At 44.4% G+C, this 24,914-nt stretch overlaps 1 protein-coding gene across 1 annotated transcript in view; it reads left to right on the forward strand.

The window, feature by feature from the left end:
* CUBN (cubilin) overlaps positions 1 to 24,914 on the forward strand; it is a 272,915-nt gene that overhangs the window by 125,408 nt on the left and 122,593 nt on the right. The window contains exons 32-36 of the mRNA XM_007118498.4: positions 18,225 to 18,384; positions 20,201 to 20,314; positions 22,062 to 22,172; positions 23,532 to 23,660; positions 24,673 to 24,805. Of these exons, the coding sequence (XP_007118560.2) occupies positions 18,225 to 18,384; positions 20,201 to 20,314; positions 22,062 to 22,172; positions 23,532 to 23,660; positions 24,673 to 24,805 (647 nt within the window). The remainder of the gene's footprint in view (positions 1 to 18,224; positions 18,385 to 20,200; positions 20,315 to 22,061; positions 22,173 to 23,531; positions 23,661 to 24,672; positions 24,806 to 24,914) is intronic.

Below are 24,914 nucleotides of genomic sequence, written 5' to 3' on the forward strand. Positions count from 1 at the left end.
GAATCTTCAGAGTCTAAATTGGCAAAGCATTATGTCCTACACCAAACTTAAGGTGTAGGACATCCACTTTCCATGATGGTAACTCTTCTGACAAAGACAATTTTAAAACTTTGGATGATATTTTACAACATTTTCCTAAATGCAACAAGGAACTCACAAGGTAGTGTGAAGTTTCTGAGTTAATATCCAAGAGAGATGTGAGCTTGGTACTTGGGATTGCTTTTGCCCGTGGGGCATTTGCTGATCCAGAAGGAGTTAGTGGCACTTCTCAGAGCCTTTCAGGGCAAAGAGGAGCAAAGTTTGAGTCCAGGACCTGAGTAGGGTGTGGATCCTGGTAAACTCTCCTGAATCCTAGGTAAAATGAAAGTAGCAGCTTTCAGGAAGACCGCATCCAAGCGTCGATTCATCTGAGTGGCCTCCCGAAATCTCCAGCCATGGAATGATGAGAGGGACCTTGCATTGCTAATGCATCTAGGCCTTGGACATCTGGCCAAAGCAATTTTAAACTCTTCTTCAAAGGGAGATGACATCATCCCAGACCTCATTTCTACCAATAATTTTCATATGCAACAGCAAGCACACTAGCAAAGATATTTATATATAGGAGGAGACAGTGCAACATAAATGAGTTATAACATGAATAACAGACAATGGAAATAAACACTGATAGGCCAGGTGCTAAAATTACCGGGCACAGGTTAGTAAACGACCATGGTTACTAAGCTTATGGAGATAAGAGTCAAAATTAAAACTTTCAGCAAGGACTGCAAATCATAAAAAGTGACATTGCAAATATATATTTTTAAAACACTGAAAAATTTAAAGTGGATAAACACAGAAGCTGAAATTAATATCTCAGTGGAAGGGTTTGGGGTGTTTTGCTTGTTTGTTTTTTGTATATTAGGCAAATTAGACAGAGATGAGAGAACAGGTGAGTTGGAAGATATCAGAAGAATCTATCCAGAAAAAAACAAAACAAAACAAAGCAAAAGGATGAAAAATACGGAGGAGAGATTCAGACAAGTATAGGACACATATAAAAGGTGTAACATACATTTACAATAAATGGAGCGGGAACAATATTTGAAGAGCTGATGACTAAGACTTTTCCAAAACTGGGGAGAGACATCACTTCACAAGAACAAGAATCGCAAGGGACCCTGGATACCGCCAAGCAAGATAAATAGAAAGACATACTGACCTGCAAAAACTTAAGGATTTTAATCTTTATCTAAAAGATAAAGAAAAAAATGTTACAAGCATCCAGGAGAGTAGGTGAGCGGGTGAACAAATTATCTTTTAGGAAGTGGCAGACTGAATGCTGACTTTTCGACAGTGATAACTGGAAGGAGAAAAGACAAGAGTTGGTATGTTAAATCTGAAGGAAGAAAATAACTATCAGTCGGGAACTCCGCGGTCTCCTAAAATAACCTTTAAACGCGAAGGTGAAATAAAGCATTGAAGCAGTAGAGGTGCCTTCAAGAGAAGGTCGAATGGGCCAGAGACAGCTTGTCTGCCTTACAGTTTTGTCTCTGGTGGGCAATTCTCCATCACTTTCTCCCCGTCTGTATGGTTCCAGGTATAGTTTCTTCTCTTTGGTAAAGTCCCTAATCCATAAGATTCAACATGGCAAGGTGTGTGAACAAAACAAAGCCTAGGTCAAAGGCACACCCAGCATGGCTGCATTATTTCCCTCCTGCGGTCATGAGTAGGATTTTCCACCTGCGTGAGATATAAATACACAGACTGGGTTTTCTAGTAACAAGTGCCATATCTCAGCACACAGCTGGGCTTGACTTCTCAAACTGTAGCCAGAGGAAACAGACAGGAGGAAGTAAAACCTCAAATATAATCTGGTCATTAGGCATGGAGATAAGAAAATAAACCCACATGCAGGTGCTGGGCGGAGTCCAGTCTGGCAGATGTGGTAAAATACAAAATGTAATAGTCCAAACAAGTTGTCAGGATCGGGGACCCTGTATGAAGGAGTCGGGGTAACCCCGCCTGCGGGAGATGCCAGTTTCAGAAGCACATGCCGCTCAGCGCTTGAGCAGCGCGTGGATATAAAACGCGACCCACAGCAGCAGCGTGGGTCACCTCGGTGCTGTGGTGAAGAAATCAGCTCTGTGGTCGGGTGGCCCTGGGGCTGAGCCTGAAGTTTGCCATTTTCTAGTTGAGTCGCCTGGGAGAAGGCTAATCTTTCAGCTTTGGTTTCCTTAATGGTGAAACGGGGACAGTAAGAGTATCTGTGTCAGATTTGTTGCTGGGATGCTGGAGGTCATGTCGGTGATCTGCTTGCCACCTAGAAAGCCCTCCATTCATGCCGGCCCAAGTCACGATGATGCTGATGGCGGGCATCCGCAGGGAGGTGTGTTCCCGGGGCAGCGGTGGAGGAGGTGCTGGGAGCACTAGGAGGAGCGACCAGCTTAGGATCCTGGGCCTCCAGGTCTTCAGTAAAAGAAGACCCTGTTTGTGAACCTTTCTGCTAGCACAGCACCCAGCATTTCGTGGACCCAGGACTCAATCAACTGTAATAATGATCACGAGGAAACAGGAGTGATTCATTTGGGCCTGGAAGCCAGAGAAGGCTTCACACCAAAGATGCCATTTACGTGGCAGAATTTCACTAGTAGACAATGTGGCAGAGAAGCCAGGGGAGGAAGCTCTGGGGAGAGAACAGGGTAGACTGTGCACGGAAGCGCGGGCACGCACAGACGTTTGGGCTGTAGCTCTGTTCTGGGGAGCGTGTGGAGACCCAGGGTCTACAGAAAACATCCGAACTGGACAAAGTCTTTTGTGCTCTGTGAAGAATCTGAAATTATCCTATAGCCAGTGCGGGGAGTTGATGAACGTTTTCTGTAATGCACTCAGAACCGTGTTTCATAATAATAACAGGCAGCCGTGTGAGGCTAGGGTCGGCAGAGAAAGAGAAGGGTGGTATAAAGGCTGATCGGAGAGCTGTGGAAAAACCTTGGGCAGTGGCCTTGGGAGTGGAGAGAAAGGATGTACCGGCAAGCTCATGTTGCTGTAGCCACTGAAACCTAGAGGCTAATTACACCGTAATTAGGGTCAGGGGGAGGGGTGATAGAGATGCAGGGGTTAAGACGATTTGCTTGAAGAATGGGTAAATAATAATGCCATTGACTAAGAGCGTACCAAAGGGATAGACTACTCACTTTGATTTGGAAACTTGAGTTTGAAGGTCTACACTGCATCCCTTACAGAGTTCAACAAATGGCTTCAGTGCTCAGGATGGGGTCTGAGCTGGACATATCCACTTGAGGATAATATCTGTATACTTGGATGGTTGTTGAAACCACAGAAGTAGATGGAATCCTATATACGAGAATTTTGTAAAGAGAAAAGGGCCAAGTAAACTCTCGGCCCTAAATCACCATTTAGGGGGAAGATGGAGAAACAAAGGACAAGGAGAGTGAAGGGTACTCAAGGAGACGGGTGGAAAAGCAGAAGAGAATGGTAGCCTAGAAACCACCAGTGAAGGCAGTTTTAAGAGTGGGTGGGCAAAGGTGTCAAATCCAGCAGATGAGGCTGAAAGGAAGCCACCAGATTCAGTCTTTGATGACCTTGTAAGAAGCAGCACTGGTGTGGGTAGTACTGGAAGACTCCAGATCACGATGGGTTAGGAGATACAGGAGCTTCTCAGCTTTTCCTCAGAATTATGAAAGTGAATGGTATAGAGGGATAAAGGGCCATAACCTGTGGTAAGTCAGGATCAAAGGAAAGTCGTTATTATTATTTGGTTTAGTGGTGAAGAAGCTTAAGCATGCCAGGAGGGCAGGGTGCTGGTGACAGAAGAGCAGCTGAGTATAAGAGATCAATGGAGTAAATGATGAAGTCATGTTATCAGGGCAGAGACCTGAGGAAGGGCCAGATTGGTTTTGTAAATTTCATATTTTCAGAACGAGAAATTTGAACCCATGGCCAACCATAAGGTTTCTTTTCTGATTTGCAAATGTATTTATATTGAAAGTTGCATAAGTCATATACAAGCTAAGTCATTTTTGTTTGTACAATTTGTAACTCACCTTTACTAAAAGATAAAGGAATGTGAAAAAGGACTGTTCGGATAAGTTGGGGTAGAGATCTGCTGTGTACGGTTGCCAGGTGGACCCAATTATGGGGATGGAGGTCTGCAGAGGTTTAGAAACAGGCGGGCAATGCACTGGCGAGGCTGGGAGCTTGGCTCCAGTTTAGAGTTCGCTGTCCAGGGGTTCATGCAGGCAGGCATTGAGGCACCAGCCATCTATTTTTATAGCTAGAGGGACACTGGATGCGAAATGCCCCCGAAAATCCAGTATCTTACATAAGATCTCTGCAGTTTAAGTTCATACAAAGCCAGTCATTCATTTTGGAGACATTCAAGTGAATTTCTTGGTCCTGCTACTTAGACAGAGTCATTAGCAAAGAGAAACATATTCAACTGCCAATGCTGCTGCCAGGCACTGTTTGTGTTCATGGGATTTTTAATAGAGCTCGAGTGTATTATTCAATACCGAGGTAAATTATGCTTGGATGGGACCAGCCATCAGGGTTTTAAAGCTCCTGTATCAGTTTGGATTGTCGGAAGTGGAAATATTCTTTCGAAAAGTCATCGTGTTTATTGTTGTAAACACACGGACACATAGAATGTTAAGATCGGAAGAGGAGAGGTTAGAGGTGATTTACTGTCATCTGCTTCTGTGAAAAATAAGAAAGTCGAGGTGCAGAGAGGTCAGGGTCAAGACCAGGTACAAATTAACAGCACCCCCAGCACTAGAATGCAAGGAGGCCTAAAGTAAGAGTAAGTATTTTGGTAAAATATAAAAATGACAGTCTACGTGCAGGGGACTGTCACAGGGTAAAGGCCAACTGAAAAAATTGGGGGGGGGGAATAAAACTAGGGTTACTCTGGAACCATTCTGAGCCCTTTTTCGATGAACCCACACTTCATTTATCAATATTGGGAAAAGCGTTAGGATCTCAAACGTGAATTGCGAAGTGGGGATCCTTTGAAGTCAGGTGGTCTGGGTTCCATCCATCCATTCGGTCTTTGGTGTCCACTGTGTTCCAGACGCTGCCAGGAGGTCGTTTCCAGACGCAGCACCGCCACTCAACCCTCTGCACGGCCTGGGGATGCTAGTTTGCTTATTTATAAAATCAAGTGCCTGGGGAGCCCAAGCAGAAAGAGAGCACCTAGGGGAGAGGATCCAGTTCTGAGTTGTGCCTGTGGGTCGGAAGAGGAGAATAAGGGGGTAGTTGGCGGGGCAGACCCAAGGCGTCTGTCAGCCGTGAAGGTGACGTCAGTAGTGGGCTCACCCCGGAGGCCACAGCCCAGGTCCACAGCGCTGGGCTTCTGTTCATCCCCTGGGGCACAAGTCCATGGGCGGTGGCTAAGGGGTCATCTCCACACTCCACTTGCTGTACAGAAGAGAGCTCTTCTTGTAGGAGGGCTCGTCCCCAGAGGTCCCAAGTGGAGGCAGCGTAAGCCCAAGGGAGCCCTAAGCCATCACTCTTGGCTTCGTGGAACTAGAGGCACAATTTTCAGCAAGTAGAAGACACAGATGAAAATTTAACCACGGAGCAGTAATACACAGCCTCCGTCCCCTTTCACGGAACCCACAGCAGCAGTCTTTGTATGCCAAAGGATCAGCCTGTTTGATGCGTGAGTGACTAACGGACGCATGGCCAAACACAGGAACACATGAATTTTTTTGGTCTCTGCTCCTACAGTGACTGGGATTTTTTTTTTTTTTTTTTCAGTTGATGTAGCTTTTATTGTAAGAAAAATGCAGTTCTGTTCCTGCCAGGTGGAACCCAATCCTCTGGCTCTGGGTTTAAAGAAAGGCCCAAGTCCTCCATCCCTGAAGAGTTCTGAGAATATGCGATGGACAGGTGTGGGGCAAGCATCCGGACCCAGTTCTGGACCTCACTCACACTCCTCTGGCTTAGCTCACAGGGCGCTAGCTAAATGAGTATCAGAGAATTCACAGGGCGGAAGGAACCTCGGAGGTCACCTCGTCAGCCCAAGTCTCTTATTTTACTGGTAAGAGCTCAGAGGTCCAGAGTCCAGAGTGATGTGTTTGATAAACCGCAGTTAGTGGCAGAGTCCCGTTGGAGGCCCAGCCACCTCTCAGAATTATTTGTAAGTAGGCCAGGATGCAGGGAACAGTGTTAGGACGGTATGTGTGCATATGCCAGAGAAAGGCATCCCAGCCTTCAGTGGAAAATTGCAGACGGCACGTTGGGAGCGTGTGGAGCGGAGTTCACTCCCTGGCATGATTATTGATATTCGATCTCAGTATTTTGAGCCACAGGAGAACTTAGATAACATCGCAGAAGCATGTTTTCTAGCATTTCATGCTGCTGTAATTAAAAAAAAGAGAGAAACTCGATTTTTTTGACTGCTGTTGAAGTGGTGACGGCATCAGCCGCAACTCATCAGAAAGCTCAATTTACACTCAGGTTTCAACTAATTTGGGGTAATATGTGTGCACTTTTTGCTCAGTCCCTGCGAGTGGCTGGCGTCCTTAACCTCTGGCTCTCCTGAAGGACACACTGTGAGTGCTTCTTGCTAAGGCGGCAGCAGGACCCACGGGCTGCACAGAACTTGTATGGTCAGCTTGAAAACGGCTCCGTTAGGTTTCCTTTCGCGAAGGCCAAGTATTAAGGTGACCTCCAACTGACAGCCTAATTGCTTAATTACAGGCTCTCTCCTGAGCCTTAAATTCACGTAGCTCTGCGAGCTCTTCTTGATCTCCTAGAAATGCGGGTTGTAGCCCAGCGTGGGAGGGGAAGAGAGAAGTCAGATCAGCGGCATGACTGGCCCCCGGAGGCCCCCGGCCTCTGATTTCAACATCCTCTTTGCTCAGCGCAATGGAATGTCTGCCTGGTGAGAATCACTGAGAAACAGATAAAAGCAAGCAGACCACAGTCCCGGTCCGGCCTCTCATCTGGAGAAACTATCCGCTAGGGCTACGGGACCTAGTCCAAAAAAACGGGCACATCATGAGTCACGGTTTTCTTTCCGAAGCTCTTCGTGCTGCTCTCGGAGAAGGAGAGCAAAGTGTCGGATTTGAACGGAAGAAAACCAGATTCCCCCACCCCAAAGCTGCAGTGCCTGCTGTTCACGCTATCTGACAATAAGGCGCAGGGTGGGACGGGGCAAGCGTCAAACACAGTATCCGTATTTCGTTGTATTTTTTGAAGACACTACCTATGATGTGTTTCCTTTTAAAACGTTGATCATTTCCCAACCCGAGCAAATAGACGCAGGAATAATAGAAGTCAGTACTTCAAAGAAACAATTCTTTAACAGTTCTTCTTTAAATATGTACTGTTTTACAAATAGATCCATGACGGGAACCAGTCTCTTTCCCTCTCGTTCTCTCTCCCTCTCATATCTTCCCTTTTCCCTTTACTTCTCACCCCAGCAAGTTTACCATCCGTTTGATACTTGAGGCAGATCTCCGGTAATCTCTTTTAAACGTTTTGTTTTGTGGCTTGCTTTTGGCAACCCCTTAGCCATTTTGCCTTCCGGTGCCACGTTAGTTACCACAGGCCGCGCTGAAACTTTACATCCCCAAAGCAAAGCATCATTGAATTGGAGCCCCTGTCCTCAATCTGCGGACACAAGCTTTGTTTGTGTTTCAGCTCAGAACCTCCTTAAATATATGTTTATTCGTGGAAATAAAATGAGCTTCTTGGATTTCTTTTCATACCAGCGTTTCCAGTCATCTCTGAGTCCCTGCTTGCAACAACTGCAAATTATGAGAGTTTCTTGTCTCCTGTAAAACAAAGAAACAGGAGCGACAGGAGTCCCGGCACGAGATGTGTACCGTGAATTGGGGATTTCGCCTCAGAGGCCCCGTAGCTGGAAAATAGCGCTGCCGGAGGAAACCGATGCCTCCTCCACCCTCCGCCCTCCACCCCCAAGGAAAGCTGCTGTAATGAGCAATATTTCCCTTTCCTTCCTTACCTAAATTTATGACTTTAACAGCTTGGATAATTTCCTGGTGGAGTCCGCTCCCTGTCACATAGTATTTCCTCCGCCTGCAATTACCGCTCCAACATGGGGCTCCGTTCGCAGCTATGTTGCCCTCCTCCCGTTTGCCACACGTGAATACATTTCACGGACTCTCATGCTCCAGACGGACTTTGCAGCCTGATGTGAATGATGTCTTCTCTGCCCTGAGATCTTATCCACCACATGTCTTGACCCCGATAAACTTCAAGGCAATCCAAGCAGTAGACACGTGTGGCGAGAATGAATTAAAAAGGAAGTCAAGGGGAAAGAGCAGGTTGAAAGCCCATTAGGCCAGGGGCGAGGTGAGCAAAGACGCCATGCTGGTCTAATGAGACTGTGGTTAGACCAGGAAAGGACAAGGAGTGGATGTATATCTGGATCCAAGACTAGAGCCGAGTTAGGAATCGGGGATTTGGGTGTTAGGTTTAGTGGTTGGTCCTGGGCACTGTGCCCGCTTTGTTGCAGCCGGCTCAGCTAGCACGCCGGGAATCCCGTGCACGTACAGTGGGGTGGAATGCATGACAGGTGCCAGCCACTCCAACATCCACCCGGGCCCCAAACAAGACTTTCTGAAAGGCCACAGAGGATGCTTGCTTGCGAGTCTAGAGAAGAGAGAGGTGACTTCCGCTCTGTTTCCCCGGACTTTCTTTCTAGGTGACGACGGACATGTCACTAGCTTCCTGGAATCACGATCTCTCAATATTCTGTTGTCAGTGAAGAAAGCTTGATTTTATCTGTTTGGTTGGTTTAACGATAATCGATCAGAGGTCAGACAGATGGGATTCATATACTGGCTCCACACTACCCAGTGTGTGACTGGGAACAAGTTACTTATGTCTTCTGAGCCTCAATTTTACCAGCTGCAAAATGGAATTGTAAGAAAGGTGGAATTTTTTTAAAGACCTAAATGTAAGGCCAGACGCTATCAAACTCTTAGAGGAAAACATAGGCAGAACACTCTATGACATAAATCACAGCAAGATCCTTTTTGACCCACTTCCTAGAGAAATGGAAATAAAACCGAAAATAAACAAATGGGACCTAATGCAACTTAAAAGCTTTTGCAGAGCAAAGGAAACCCTAAACGAGATGAAAAGACAACCCTCAGAGTGGGAGAAAATATTTGCAGATGAAACAACTGACAAAGGATTAATCTCCAAAATATACAAGCAGCTCAATATCAAAAAGACAAACAACGCAATCCAAAAATGGGCAGAAGACCTCAATAGACATTTCTCCAAAGAAGATGTATGTACACATTGCCCACAGACACATGAAAAGATGCTCGGCATCACTAATCATTAGAGAAATGCAAATCAAAACTATAATGAGGTATCACCTCACACCGGTCAAAATGGCCATCGTCAAAAAATCTACAAAGAATAAATGCTGGAGAGGGTGTGGAGAAAAGGGACCCCTCCTGCACTGCTGGTGGGAATGGAAATGGATACAGCCACTATGGAGAACAGTAGGGAGGTTCCTTAAAAAACTAAAAGTAGAACTACCTTAGATTACTTAGATTACTTCTATTCTTTTCTTATTATAATAATGCTCTGAAGAGCATATTTATATGTCAATCTTAGTCTACATTTCCCATTATTTCCTTTATGTAGATTCTCTTTTTTTAATTGAAAACTCTATGATGAAATATTTTAAGTATACAGAAAAGTATCAGCTACACTACGCATATAAAGTATAGCATGAACAAAAACATCCTACTTGCTAAATCTCAATATTTGGCCATATTTGCTTCAAGTTCTTTTTTTTTTTTCCCAAAAGAAATGCATTCCTGAAGAGACAGTGAGGCCCCATGTGCAGCCCACACTGTTCCATTCCCAGCCCCTGGCCCAGAGGAAACCAATTTATGAGAAATTGTGTTTACAATTCCCATGGCTATTTTGGTACTTTTCCATTGTATGTGTGCATCCGTATACAGTATGTAATATTATTTTGCATGTTTTACAAATATGTGTTATGTTGTATTATGTACATCAAGTAAATGTATTATGTTCATCAAGTAAATAAATTATTATGTATAATGTATTTATTTGATGAACATAATACAACATAACACATATTTTTCCATCCACTCTTTTCATCCAACAATCTGCTTTGAACGTTCTTCTACACTGTGGCGCATTCGGGTCCAATGCACTCTTCTTGCCACAAGATTCCACTTTACCAGCTTCGTCAACATACCATGAGGCACGTACCCACGTGCTGTCAGTGCACATTTAAGTTGCTTCTGATATTGCACTATGGCAGCCCTTAGCGAGGGACATTCTTGTCCATATTTCTGAATGCAGTCATGCAAGAGTTTGTCTCGGGTAGACGCCCGGAAGTGAAAGAGCTAGCTTTTACATTTCCTGTGTTGCCAAATTCCACTAAAAAATGTATGCGTGAGCATTCCTGTCATGAAACAGGAGAAACTTACCTTCATATTATCTACCCCCATTTTCAAGATGATGAAACTCATAACCAGAAGCTTCTGAAGTGCCGGAACAAACAAGTATCCCAGATGGTTCCAGGACTGGAGTCTAGGTGTTCTGACTCTCAGAGTGCTTCCAGGTGTTCTGACCACGAGACACCTGTGCTTCCCAGGTGTTCTGACCACGAGACACCTGTGCTTCCCAGGTGTTCTGACCACGAGACACCTGTGCTTCCAGGTGTTCTGACTCTCAGAGTGCTTCCAGGTGTTCTGACCGCGAGACACCTGTGCTTCCAGGTGTTCTGACCACGAGACACCTGTGCTTCCCAGGTGTTCTGACCACGAGACACCTGTGCTTCCCAGGTGTTCTGACCACGAGACACCTGTGCTTCCAGGTGTTCTGACCACGAGACACCTGTGCTTCCCAGGTGTTCTGAACCTAAAATCACTGTGCTCTCCTCTGGGCCTTAGTTGGTCAGGTGGAAAATGTCACATGGGCCGAATCCCATACGTAGCCTGTCGGTGAAGGCTGAGCCCTGAGAGGCCGTGAGCAGTGTGGTTTGAGACGAGTGTGAGTGTTGACATCCACATAGGCTCCACTTTTTGAACATTTCTGAAGCTGTGCTGTGGAGCAGGGCTTGGTGTTGTAGGGAAAATGTTTGGAGAGGAACACAGAGATTTTTTAAGAAATCACTGTTCGTCCTGAACTAGACCGGATACTTCGTCATCCCCAGCTCAACCTGCTACATTAACGGATCTTATGAATTCTTGAACAAGCTGTGATAGCTTTACTTTCAAAGAACTAAGGAAGAAACAAGGAGAGAAAACAGTGGCATTCGCCCTCAGGGTAACACATTCGCTGAATGCGCTTCTCACGCCAGGTACGTCGCCGTCTCCACAGCAGCTCCTCTGGGAGGGCCAGCGGTTCCAAGGACAGTGGAGATGCCACTCTGTCTCCATTTCTTCCCTCTGTGTACACAGCTCAGCCCACCCCCCAGCTGCCCCGTCGCTACAGCCTGTCACCCCTTAGACCTCAAGTAATTTCCAAGTCACTAAGTTCCATGAATGACTTTTGGTCCCTTCAGTGGAAGGTGACACAGGGGGTCGCTCCAGGTGAGGGAAGGGAGATTCAGAGGCCTGGGAAACCCATCATCCCATAATATTTCCAGGGGCTCTTGTGTGGAGAAGTGAGGCGCGGGGGAGCGGGCACCCAGGTGTCCATTTCTTGTCACTGTTTACATTTCAAGGCCTCTATCTCTTGCTTCTTATGGCCGTTCCCTTTCTCTCTACCCCTTTTAAAGAAAAAGTTGGGATTTAGACCTCTTTTCTTTATTTCTCCCAAATACTACGCACGTGAGGCTCTTTTATATGGTAGACTTTGCCTAAATATTGCAGGTGAGCTAAAATGTGATATTAGACATCCTTGCCCTAAAAACTCCAGTGTTCATTCCTTGCTCGGTCCCTCATTTCACACCCCCTGGATTGGTTATTTGTTGCTGCCTAAAAACGTGTCCCCAAACGTAATAGCTCAAAACAACAATAATTCTAGCTTCTGCGGGTCGGGAACCCCGGTGTGACTTACCACGTGGCCGTTGGCAGGATTCGGTTCTTTGCAGGCTGTGGCTAGAGGCCTCCGTCAGCCCCTCGCCACGCGGCCTCTCTGCAGAGCGTCTCACAGCACAGCAGCTGCTTCATCAGGGCGAGCAGTACAGGGCAGGGGACAGTGCCAACAAGAGAGGCTGCCAGCAAGATGCAAGGGTCCATCTGTCCCAACCGAGCCATGGCAGTGACACCCCTCGCTCTGACCTTGTCCTGTTTATCAGAAGCAGGTCGTTAGGTCCATGCCACCCTCCAGGGAGGAGGCTGCACAGGGCATGAACCACTGGGGGCCAGGTCAGAAGTTGCCACCCTGTGCCCACCCCACCGCCCCAGCTGGGCAGTTTTCATGGATTATGTCTCCAACTCAGGCTCCCGTGTTGCCGGATGAACCCCCATCTTTGGACCTCTTTTTGTCTTTGCCCCCCTAGCTTTGCCGTTCCCTCCCTACGATGTTTTGTCCATTTCTTAAACAGCAATTTAGCGATCTCTCCGTCCCACTTTAATAGCAGAGGCTAATATCTATTAAGTACTTACCGTGTGCCAGAAACGACCCGACGTACCTTTATGTCTCTTAACTTATTTAATTCTGATGAACAGTATGAACTATATTCTCATGTCAATCCAATTTTACAGATTAGGCAGCTGAAGGACAGAGAGGAGAGAGACTTGTCCGCAGTAACGTCACGTAGCATCTCTCCCCTGGCAGCCAATCTCTGAGAGCCTGCGAGGGTGTTTTGCTAAATAGACACCTTCTGGTTTTTTCTCTTTAAAAGGAATTCTGCCACCTGCTTTTAAAGAATGCATGTTGTTAAATAATACCTATTTCCATCATCAGTAAGTATATGGCAAGGCGAAAGGTCCCCTTTGCTTGGCTCCTTTATTTTCTCAAATCGCCGGTCCTTGGACTCTGACCACTGGCCTCTCTAAACATCATCAGGAAGGGGCGCTGCTCTCTCACCTGAATGGTTTTCCTCCCCATCCCTTGGTGCTGAAGTTGACACGTGTCAGCTTTGAAAAGGGGTTGATGTTTACTCAAATCTCCTTAACATTATAAAGCATCAAGTATTAAAGTTCATAAATGTTTGGCTCAGTTCTACCTTCTGGCTACAGCTCAGGGTATAGAGGGTCCCCGGTGGCACCGTAATGTCACGTGTTCTGGATAGTCTGGGCCTTGGGGGTCGGTCCGGTGTCCTCCACCCACCTTCCGCCATCCTCCTCCTCTCGTGGTACTGGTGAAGGGCTGGCACAGCCCGTGAGAGGGCACCTGGGTGCTGTGTGTGTGGCCTGGCCCCTGACCTTGATTGGAGCCTCCTCCACTGCCCTCTGTGCCTGGAAAGCAGCTCCACTTGACCTCTTTCCCACTGTGAATAACCTCTTCCCCGCTATCATGCCTGCTACGCGTTTATACTGCCCAACCCACGAGAGAATGAGAAGCTTTTGTTCTTAACTCTGGGTTTTCCTCAACCTTGGTCCTTTGTTCTCAGAGTTCGTATACTCTTACATACGATGTTTACTTACTCATTTCTACATCAGACGTTTATTGTCTGTTATGTGCCTGGTTCTGTTCTTTTAAAAGGTCTCCTATTTTTGTATGATAAAGGTAAGTTCAGGTACTTTTAATGTATGTGCTGGTATCTGGAAATTTGACAGACTCTGGATACTTTGTAAAGACACTGATGAACTTCAGTGAAGAAATTAGATTACTGCTTAACTCGTCTGCCTGCTTTTAGAGCTCCTGTAGTTGGAACTCCCACCGATGGTGGCTACTTTTTCTTTTGTGGGTTCAGTTTCAAAATTATATTTTACTGGAGTCATCTAGAAATGAGTAAGTCGCAATGTGCAATTTTTGTTTGTTTTGTATATTTCTCTTTTTACCACCTAAGCAACAGATCAGAAAATCAATTCCCAGGCCCAGGAAACTCTTGGCAGTAGACTTAAATAAGGCTTATATATCTATAAGCTATGTGAATATGTTATGTGTATAGCCAGTAATCATATAATTTGCTCGCTCTGCCTTGGGAACTAAATGGAAGTAAAGGAAATGCATACTGATAATTTTTATGACTTTAGAATTTTAAAAAATAGCAACAAGATTTCTCCTATTTTCTTCCCTGCAGTTTTTTCCTTATAATTTTTTTTTTGGCAAATTTTACATCAAGTTTATTTTCTTCCAGGTTTATTGAGATATAATTAACACACAGCACTGTGTAAGGTGAGGTGTACAGCATAATGATGTGACCTACATACATCGTGAAGTGATGACCCCAGTAAGTTTAGTGAACACCCATCATCCCATATAGACACAAAAGAGAAGAAATAGGAAAAGTATTTGTCCTTGTGCTGAGAGCTCTTGGGATTGACAACTTTCTTAACAACTTTCCTGTGTAACATACAGCGGTGTTGATTCTGTTTATCATGTTGTGCATTGCATCCCGGTTCTTAGTCATCTTGTAACAGGAAGTTTGTACATTTCGACCCCCTTCCTCACCATGCAAAAATACAACATATTACTGACTGTGTTCCTCACAGTGTATGTTTCACCCCCATGACTCATTTATCTTGTAACTGGCAGTCTGTCCCTCTTAATCTCCCTCACCTATTTCTCTCCTCCCCTCACCCCCTCCCCTCTGACAACCACCTGTTTGTTCTCTGTGTCTGTAGCTCTGTTTCTGTTTTGTTATATTTGTTCATTTGTTTTATTTTTTAGATTCCACATATAAGTGAGATCATATAGTAGTAGTCTTTCTCTGTCTGACTTATTTTACTTAGCACAATACCCTTTAGATCCATTCGTGTTGTCACAAATGGCAAGGTTTCATTCTTTTTTTATGGCCGAGTAACATTCCATTGTATATATGTACTACATCTTCTTTATCCATTCTTCTGTCGATGGACACTTAGGTTGCTTCCATGTCCTCGCTATTGTAAATAGTGCCGCAGTGAACATTGGGGTGCGTGTGTCTTTTCAAATTAGTGTTTTCATTTCCTTGGATAAATACCTAGGAATAGAATTGCCGGATCATATGGTAGCTCTATTGTTAGTTTCCTGAGGAACCTCCATACTGTTTTCCATAGTGGCTGCACCAATTTACATTCCCACCAACAGTGCACCAGGGTTCCCTTTTCTCCCCATTATCACCAACACTTATTTCTAGTCTTTTTGATGATGACCTTCATTCTGACAGGTGTGGGATGATATCTCATTCTGGTTTTGATTTGCATTTTCCTGGTGATTAATTGTCTTGAGCATCTTTTCCAGTACCTATTGGTAAAATCAGCATTTCAATATGGGATTATGGCAGAATAGAATCATATTGGGCTCGGAGCTTGATAACTCAGTGGAGGTTGGATTCCTTATAATTTTATAAATTAGAGCTTAAATTGACTTGATATTACAAATGTTAAGAACACTCTGAAATAAAAAGACTGCTATTCCAAACTGTTAAAAAAAAAAGACCCCAGCTGTCTCCTTGATAACGTGAGGTCTTACACTTTCATAAAATGGTAATTAGGACCATATAACGTAATAACTGTCATACACACTGTAAAGAGAAGTAACATGATATAATATAGAACTTGGAGAGAGAGAACAATTAAGTTCCTGGTTTTGCTACTCAGTAGCTCCGTGGTCTTGGGTGACTAGCTCCCACTGGATGAGACAATAGTTTAATAGCTAGCACACTTGTGAAGTCTCACTTTCTTCACTAAAAAAACAAAAAAAAATCACATGCTGTTGAGGACTAGTTTTAGAGATGTTTGCACTGGTGCTTGTAAAATTACAACATGCTAATCAAATGTAGGGTGACATTGGTATATAATTTTGATTTAGGGACATTGGAAACCTTCTATCTTGGATCTCTTCCTTGTGAAGTAATGCCCCAGGTGTATGAATTTCAGCCAGTGTCCTGTGATTCCAGGATCCTCGGGGGTAGGAGGGGCTGGAAACATGTAGACCTCCTAGAAGATGTGTTCTTTTAAAGAACCTCCAGGGAAACGGTTCATTCATGTGACTTTCTGAATGACTTTCGCCTTCACTTTCTACCTTCCTTATTTTGCCTTAAGAGGATTTCAACCATTCAGAGAGAAAAAGACAACTTAGAAAGGGAAGGGACAATGTCTACTTACTCCCTAGCCCTCTGAATTTGGAGAGAAAGAAAGGAAACTAGAGGAGTCTTGCCTTTGTGAGTTCATGGACTAGTAAAAATCCTCTGAATGTGTGTGTATCGTTGGGTGTTGTTTGTTGTTTTTGTTGGGGATGTCTACAAACCTCATAGAACCCATGTTCCACTAAAGTTTAAGAAATGCCCTTTTAAGCAAACAAACCAATCACCTTGAGAGAAGCAAGTAGTCTTGTACAAGCAGTCTTGACCAAGGGTCAATTGCCATATTCCCCAGACCCCTGGACCCCAGATGTTCTAAGAGGGTATTCTTTAAAGCAAGATAGTATTAATATAACATTACTGAAATCCTAGGTTGTTATAGCTATAACCTTAGGAAAGTTTAAAACCAAGTACAGAGAGAAATAAATCTTGCAGTAAACCAATGGTGGTAATATTTGAGAGTGGTTTGCAGTGTAAATGTTGTATAAGAGGTTGTGTAATGATGGTTTGTGTGCGGTTTTGGCTCCTATTTAAAAAGGTATTCAAAAGAGGCAGTCACACTAGATTGGAAACTATATTTTGAATTGGTTGAGAATATATAATTTAGTTTTTAATCAACCTTTAAGTGTTGAGTGAAAATCAGTTTTAAAGTTTTATTGGATATATAGATTTTAAAATTAGCGCATTGAGGGAAACAAAGAAAAAGAAACAAGAAATGAGGCTCCAGAGCATTTCTGTGAAATTCATTATTGTAAAAGTTTTCGCCCCCTCATTAGAGAGTTAAAAACCCGACTGATGTTTGACTCATGTGCTCATATAAATTAACCTGCGAATAGCCTCCCAGTCATACTTACGTGCTAAAGAGAACACTGATTGTAATCATCACTAGGTATTCTAAAGTCATTTGTGTGTACCTTCCTTGTATTAAGTTCCTGACTTTCTCTTTTCTCCCAGGGCTTTCTTATGAAATGTAAATGGCAATTTATTTTTCATGAAACAGTCATATTTTAACCTCAAACTTTTACTCCCACCCTCGTGGTTGGCCAGCTGATGCATCTATCTTGCTTAATTGAAATCTTGCATTGGACCAAACGAAAGGGTTAATTCTGGACTCCAGAACCTAGCTGTCTGGTTCACCATGTCTGGCTCCCTCTTAGGAACTGTGTGTCTTGGTCACATCAGTGAGCTCTCTGTGCATCCGTTATCCTCTTCTTGAAAATGGAGGGAATCTGGGCAGGAGGAAACTGGCTAGTATATGTGAAAGGCTGAATGCAGTTCCTGGCTCATAGTAAACGTTTAATGAATGGTTGCTATCATTATTATTATCGTCCAGAGACAAAGAACTCATTTCCCCCCGGTTTACACATAAGAGCATTCAAAGATTCGCACCAGACACACAGAGTCCCAAGGAAATGCGCAAGCTTCAATTTCACACACCAGTACGGCAATTTTGGGGGTCTGTAAGGTAAACTCTGTTCCACTGGCACATATGGAAGGTCAGCTAAGTCCCAGCACAGAACTGGGCAGCACAGAGCCCAATATATTTTTTAAAATAATGAGGTAATTTTCTAAATCAGCCTCACATCACTATGTCATTTGAAAGAATTCTACCATTTCTCTTCCTCTTGACCATGACCCCATGGAGAGCGTAAAGTTCCTGCAAATGCTGGGTTTCTAAAAATGAATGATTCCTCCTCATTATTTCTTCTGTATTTGCTCCATATTCATTCTTGTATCAGCACATGTGAGCGTGGCCCATGATGTAGCTGCCCTGGCGTCAGGAGAGGAAGAAAGCAGGGAAAGGCATGGCATTTATAAAGACATCCAGGGATCTAATGGCGAGCTTCTCTGGCACAGAAACTCCTACTGAAATGCCTTCAGTTTTCCTAGAAATGACCAAAGGCTCAGACACTCCGGTGGACCTGAGTGACAAGACAATAAAATGCAGCACTGGATTCCAGCCAATGTGTTTTCTGCTAGGTCACCGATGTGCAGGTACTCCACGGAACAGGCGCCTCGTACAGGCAGATCTGAAGTTCTGAACCACTGTGTTCCCTGTTGTCTTTCTCTGTAGGCATTTGATGGTTTAAGCTCCGCAGCCCCTCGCCTTGCCAGTGCGTGTGGAAGACAGCAGCTGAGGAACCCCTTCACCTCTTCGGGAAACAGCCTCTTCCTGCGATTTCTGTCTGGCCCTTCCAGACAGAGCCGGGGGTTCCGCGCTCACTTCAGACAAGGCAAGTTCCGCGTGGGTCTCCCGGAAGCACAAACCATCTGTTCTTAAGTGCCCCTCTTGGTGCTGCAGTAAAATGAGACCGGTCCTCAGAAATCGGTCCCAGCTTTCCACTTAACATGCGACAATTGAAGTCGAGCAAAGGAACCATGGTTTGCAATGATTCCAACTGTTGATACTTTTACCTTTTCCTTTGTCTAACTTAGGTGATGTGAACTTCCTTGGGATCTCTGTATCTCTCAAGCAAATTTTCAGAATAACACTTAAAAGTGCCTTTAATATTCGAGACACTATTAAAGAAGTGTTTATCCTGATTCATTTATTCACAGATATATTATCTAGTATTTATCCAAAGTTTTACGCTAAGAGATAACGCTACTATAAATTACAAGACTTTCTTGTAATATAAAGTCAGGTTCTAACCCTCAAGGTGGTGGTTGCCCTCCACCTGAAGAATCAAGAATCAGTATTGTTTTCCATCGATTTCTTCTTTTTTCTTTTTTTTTTTTTTGGCCACTCTACGCGGCCTGTATCGAACCCGGGCCGCGGCAGGGAAAGTGCTGAGTCCTAACCACTGGACTGCCAGGAGATGCCCCATTTTTTTTTGTCTTAAAGCACCGCTTCCTACTAGACCTTTTCACCCATTGCCTTTCATCTGGGAATTTTAGAGGTTAACCCTTTATTCCACTGTCAGAGGTGGAACCCAGAGCTGGGCAGGTGGTTGTCCCCTTAATACGCCTCTGATTTTTATTTGGAGGCTCCTTGTCATTTCAGACAAGTGTGGTCTGTTTAGTCATTTCATCTGCTTCAGTGGACTTGCTTGCCCGGATTCTGCAGTAAAGAGCCCTGGCTAGGAAGAGTTTCTGGATCGAGGTCTCCCCAGGGTGCGCTGGAGGCTTTGGAGCAAGACAGACTGCAAAGTTCTTTCAGAGAAAGAACAGCTTCTTAACACTCTTTCTTTTCATTTAATTAATCACTTACGTTTTGCTTCATAGCAAAGAAGTCCGCAGCGGGTCTTCTCTGGGCTATTATAGCAGCCTCCTGGGCCCACCCTCCCTTCTCCCACATTCCTCCAAAGTCAACGTGCAGTAGCGAGTTCTGGTTCTGACCTTCAGTGCTCCATTGCCTGTCCTGTCTCCACACCGACCAGGGCGTGGAGCCCAAGCTTCTCTGGATGTTCCCCACGGGCACAGAATCTGCCCTGGTCTTTTGCCAGCATCGCTCGCCCCTCCTCACGCGCCCCATGCTTCAGCCAAGCGTGTGTGGTGCAGCCCCTGCCCTCCTCTGTCTTTGCTCAGGCTGCCCTGGACCACTCTTCCTCACCCCCGAATCCTCCTTCCGTGCTGTCTGCGCCATGAGATGCCTTGTACACACCCCGTCTTCTACTCCCACAGGGCTCTGCACATCCCCGATGACACACAGCCGCCCTTGTGGAGTCCCTTTCAACTGAATATTTATTTTCCTAAACAAGAAGTCAGTCGTAAAGAGATTATCCCTATGTCTGTAATTTGCAAGTGGGCAGAGAAAGTGAATCCGTGCCAGCGTTTTGTTGAACGATTCAGGCAATTCACAGCCATTTAATCTGTTGTCCTTTGCCACTCCCCGCTTCCCGTAACTGAAGAACGCTGTTATAAATGTAGATAGGGTGTGTTGCCACTTTCTCATGGTTTATGTGCAGCTTTCTTGGCAGAGAGCTTCCTTGACATGCCTTTTAGAAATAAGGAAGCATCATTTATGCTTTCGTTCTTCAAATGATTGTTTTAGAGAGTCAGCAGAAATCAGAAGTGTGTGACATATGTGTGCGCTTGTGTGTCCCTCAGCCTGTGGCGGCTACATCCTCACCGACTCCGTTGATACGATATCCTCTCCCCTGTTCCCTGCCAACTATCCAAACAATCAGAACTGCAGCTGGATAATTCAAGCCCAGCCTCCGTGTAAGTAACAAAAATAAAAAAGAATCCAGGACGCTTGGTGTCTGTGGGAAAGTCCAGCTATGACTCATGTTCTTATCTCCTCGATGGTAACAATTGATGGCCTTCCTCTCCTGTTTTTTGGAAGTCCAATTTCCTGATGTGCGCAAGAACAAGGGTTTCCTAATCTGGTAGGAAGTAACTTTTACTGTTTATTCTTGATTTAATTATTTTTTAAATTTCAAGGCCTAGCAAAGGAAAACGAAACAAAGCAAAAACCTATAACCTAGTTGAAATGACAGGCGTGTGAGATTGGGGGGTAAAGCAAAAATAGCGGATAAATTAATAGTTTTTGACGCCTGTGCCTTGAGTGTAGTAGACTACACTCAAGACTACTTATTGTTCATTTATTCACTGCTAAGTGAATAAATGAACAATAAGCACCATAGACTGGAAAATTAATAACTCATAGTTTGGAGATGCAGTGCCGTGAGCATATCGGTCTTCACTCAAGGTGGAAGTTAATTATGAAACCTGGTCTCTCCTGTGATGCACGTATTTGTAAAAAAAATCCCAGCATAGGCCTTAAGAAACAGTTAATACGTGCTTACATTGTGTTCTTTTTAGAATCCTAGAATCTTATTTTCTGCTCTGGTAACAATCTGGTAGTAAGGATTACTGTCCACATCTTACGGAGAAAGTGAGGAGACCCCTAAGGTCTCAAGCGAAATGACTGCGAAGAGGGTGATCCCAGGGCCATTATGAATCCCGTTTCAAATGAGCCCTGCCCTTCCTTGAGGTTTTCAGGAAAAATTGATGATTTCAGACGTAATGCGGGAAAGGCATTAAGTTCTTTACTCTGCTCTCTAATTAATGACCTGTGCGATAATAGGAAAGTCACTTATGCTGATGAGGCCCCATTAGCTAATCTAAAAAAAGAAGAGTTTGGCTTAAATATTCTCTAACATTTTTCCTAGGCACGTGAAGCATTAACAGAAGGGTATCTTTATTGCCCTGCATGTCATCTGGGGGTCGGTGATGTAATCCTTAGGCAGAGAAAGTAGCCAGGAACTGAGCCTTGAATAAAGAAGTCCCCTGCCTCGGGTCCCACAGTCTTTGCACCTAAGGATAATTTCTAAACAGTTGTAAAGCGTTTAGATGACAGAGGTCACTGGTATAAAGGCAGCAATAGGGAAAGATCCCATTCTGAAGATTTGGGGCCCTGGGAGAAAACAAAAGGAAAATGTCCCCGGGCATGTACCTTTCTGCAAGTAATTCAAAGCTCTCTTTATAAATGAATGAACTTCCGGTTCCCGGGTTCTGGCCTTAAAGTAACACAGAATGCTAGGATACGTGTGCCCGAGAGGAAAATGTGTCTTATTGACAAGCTCAGGTAAAGAATCAGAATTTAAGGAAACTATTCTACTAAGAAAAATACTTCTGAGAGGAACACAGCAACGGTGGATCCATTCCCCATCATCCATGAAATAAACCGACCCAAGGGTTCTCTTCGCAGTCCCAGCGTTTCTGAATCTACAGACATTTTCAAAAGCATGGATTCAATTACTCTTCAAAGGAAAGCTTTTAGCAGAGCGGTTGTTACTTTTCCTCTCCACCCCCCACCCCCGTCCGTCCCCCTGTGCACATCTGCCAGATTCATGGCCTCCCTGCTGGAGAAGCAGCAGGAGAAAGGACCAGAGGTGAAATATCCTTCCCTGTATGTTTTGTTTGCCAGAACGTTATTAAAGAGTCTTCTCTTTTTCCCTTTCAGTCAATCATATCACCCTCTCCTTTAGCCACTTTGGACTGGAAAGCAGCACAACGTGTACTCGAGACTTTTTAGAGATTTTGGACGGCAGTCACGAGGATGCGCCCCTCCGAGGTATCTGTGGCCTTGGCTTTTTACAGTTTCTGTGCTTACATGTGTGTATGCTGTCATTCCAGGTTAGAATGTTTCCAATAACTATGAAGAGCATCATAAGCCATGTAAAGATAATGAGAGGCTAAGAAAGCCGGATGTAATATGGTGTTCAAGAAACTCAGCTTGTTCATATTCAAGCACATGAATAGTTTATATATATATATATTTTTTTAAATTGAAAGTTGCGATTGCTTTAGACAGTAGTGAAATGCAGTCCATTCCAGCATTAAGTAGCATTCTCTGAGAAATTTCTTATTAACATTTGACCACAGTCCTCCTATTCAAATTGAGCACGTTTCTTTTGGTTTTGTCCTCAGTGGAAACAAAATAACAGATAGATAGATAGACAGGTAATCTAGAGTTCTGTTCGTAAAACATCCCAGTAAAAACTAGGGATTGCTGCTAAATAGTTTCTGAAATGTTCTCAAGCAAAATAATCTCAGGTTATTTAAACATTCTCCGTGAGTCACTCCTGAGTCAGGAGTAGTGTCAGGGCCTTAGTTAGGGACAGGGTCAGTGCCTGAGTTGGGAGTATTTGAGCTTTGTCATCCAAGGTTCTCACCCTGCACTAGAAGACAAGCTCCACCAGAGAAGGGACTTTGTTTTGCTCATTGCTTTATTCCCGGTGACAGAACAGTGCCTGAGATGGTAACAGGCAATTGCGGAATACTCTCTGCTCTCTGCAGACTTCTGATTGTATTTCTTGAGATTTTTGTCTATAAGCATTGAACTGAGGTTGAGGCTATATTATTTAATGGACACTTATATGACACCTTGTGCTGAGTGCTGCCCTAAGAACTTTATAAACAGTAACTCAGTTAATCCTCATACCCTTATGGTATAGGATTCCATTGTTCCCAATGTTCCCCTTTCTCAAGCGGGGAAACTGAGGCACAGAGCCCTTAGGTAACTTGACTCAGGTCATGTAGCTGGTAAGTGGCAGCGCTGGGAGTTGAATCCAGGTGTTTTGGTTCCAACATCCACATGCTTCTCTGCTCTTATATGCTGCTTTTAAGTATCAGCACATTTATTTGTGCAGGTCCCTAGTGCCCTGGAGAGTTTAGCATTAGTTACATTTGGAGGTCATCTGTGTTACTCCTCCTCCTCCCAACATTCTTTACCATGTTCATAAATCCTCTCCCCTCTGCTTGTATTCACAGCTTATTTTGTATTATCAGCCATCATCCCCAGCACTGACCCTGATTTAAGTGTTTCTCCTAATAGTGTTTTCTTCTGTTTGCTTTGGTCTCTTGTGATTCTAGTAAAATACGTGTTTACTTGTCATCATTCATTCTCCTTGTCATCGTCTTCACCATTCAGGCCGATACTGTGGCCCCTCCATGCCCCACCCCATCACTTCCTTCAGCAATGCTCTGACACTGAGGTTCGTCTCGGATTCTACAGCGAATTTTGGTGGTTTCCACGCCACATACGCTGCATCAACATCAGGTAAGAAATGTTAGCAAATGGTGCTACTAGGTTAGGAGAAATGTGTAGAAAATCCTTGGTTTATTATCTGGGATTCTTCTACGTTCAGCGTTTGGAACTAGTTTCCTAGATCACCTCTGTGACTAACCTTACTGTCTTTCAAATTAGGTTAACATGCTTGTAAAGTCTAGCAGTAGTGAACTCTATACCACATCTTCTTTATCCATTCATCCATCGACGGACACTTAGGTTGTCCCCATACCTTGGCAGTTGTGACGAATGCTACACGGATGAGCTCTGGAATCGGGGAGAACTGGTTGGAATGATCTTGGATGACTTGCTTGTCGCTGTCTCCTTGTTCTCCTTCTTGATATGTGTGTTAAGCGGGCCCCTGATGGACAGTGTCTGATGGCCTCTCTTATGGGTGGGCACCTGCTGTTCTTTAGTCTCCCTGGCCTCACAGCTGCGCTCAGGCAGGGTTGGGTGCTGTCACTGACGCAGGATGGGTCGTGGCACGTGGGGAGGAGGGGAAAGAGGAGCACCCAGCGCTGGGGCTCTTAGCCAGGAGAGTGCTGCTTGTCAGCTGCTGGCTTCCTTGCTATTAGCAGCTAAAAGCCTGAGAACACCAAGGAGATTTGTGCATGTTTCTGTGCTCTCCTGAGAAGGAAAAGCTGAAATACTGCCTTCTGTTCTAGGCCAGGGGTGAAAAATCATCCTGGTCAGAAATACCGAGGGGCTACAGAATTAAAAGGAGCCTTTTATTACGTAAAGTTATAGTTCATCGGGAGAACAGGCTTTTAGAAAAGAAACTACCGAGATTCCTTCTAATCCACCATACCCTGTGGCTTTTAGTTTTCAGGTTTCAGAATCTTTTCCTTATTATATATGATATGGATTTTTTAAAATTATGAAATGAAAATGGCATATCCTTTGACGCTGCTAACAGCTCTTCTAGTCTCCTTTCTCCTTTATCTTACGGTGTCTTGTATTACGTATTTACTCTGCCACTCACTTTGTTTCTCTTTTCTTCTAGCTTGTGGTGGCGTCTTCCACACGGCTGAAGGCATCTTCAACAGCCCTGGCTACCCAGAAATTTATCCCTCTAATGTGGAATGTGTCTGGAACATTGTCAGTTCCCCTGGCAACCAGCTCCAGCTGTCTTTTATGTAAATCCTTTTTTATAGTATATTGTTTCAGGGAGAATGAATCTGCAGGAAGGAAGCACTGTTACTAATAGGATGGACAACTAATAGCATATGTATCCAAACAACTGTT

The sequence above is a fragment of the Physeter macrocephalus genome, chromosome 11, assembly GCF_002837175.3.
Source record: "Physeter macrocephalus isolate SW-GA chromosome 11, ASM283717v5, whole genome shotgun sequence".
Lineage (NCBI taxonomy): Eukaryota > Metazoa > Chordata > Mammalia > Artiodactyla > Physeteridae > Physeter > Physeter macrocephalus.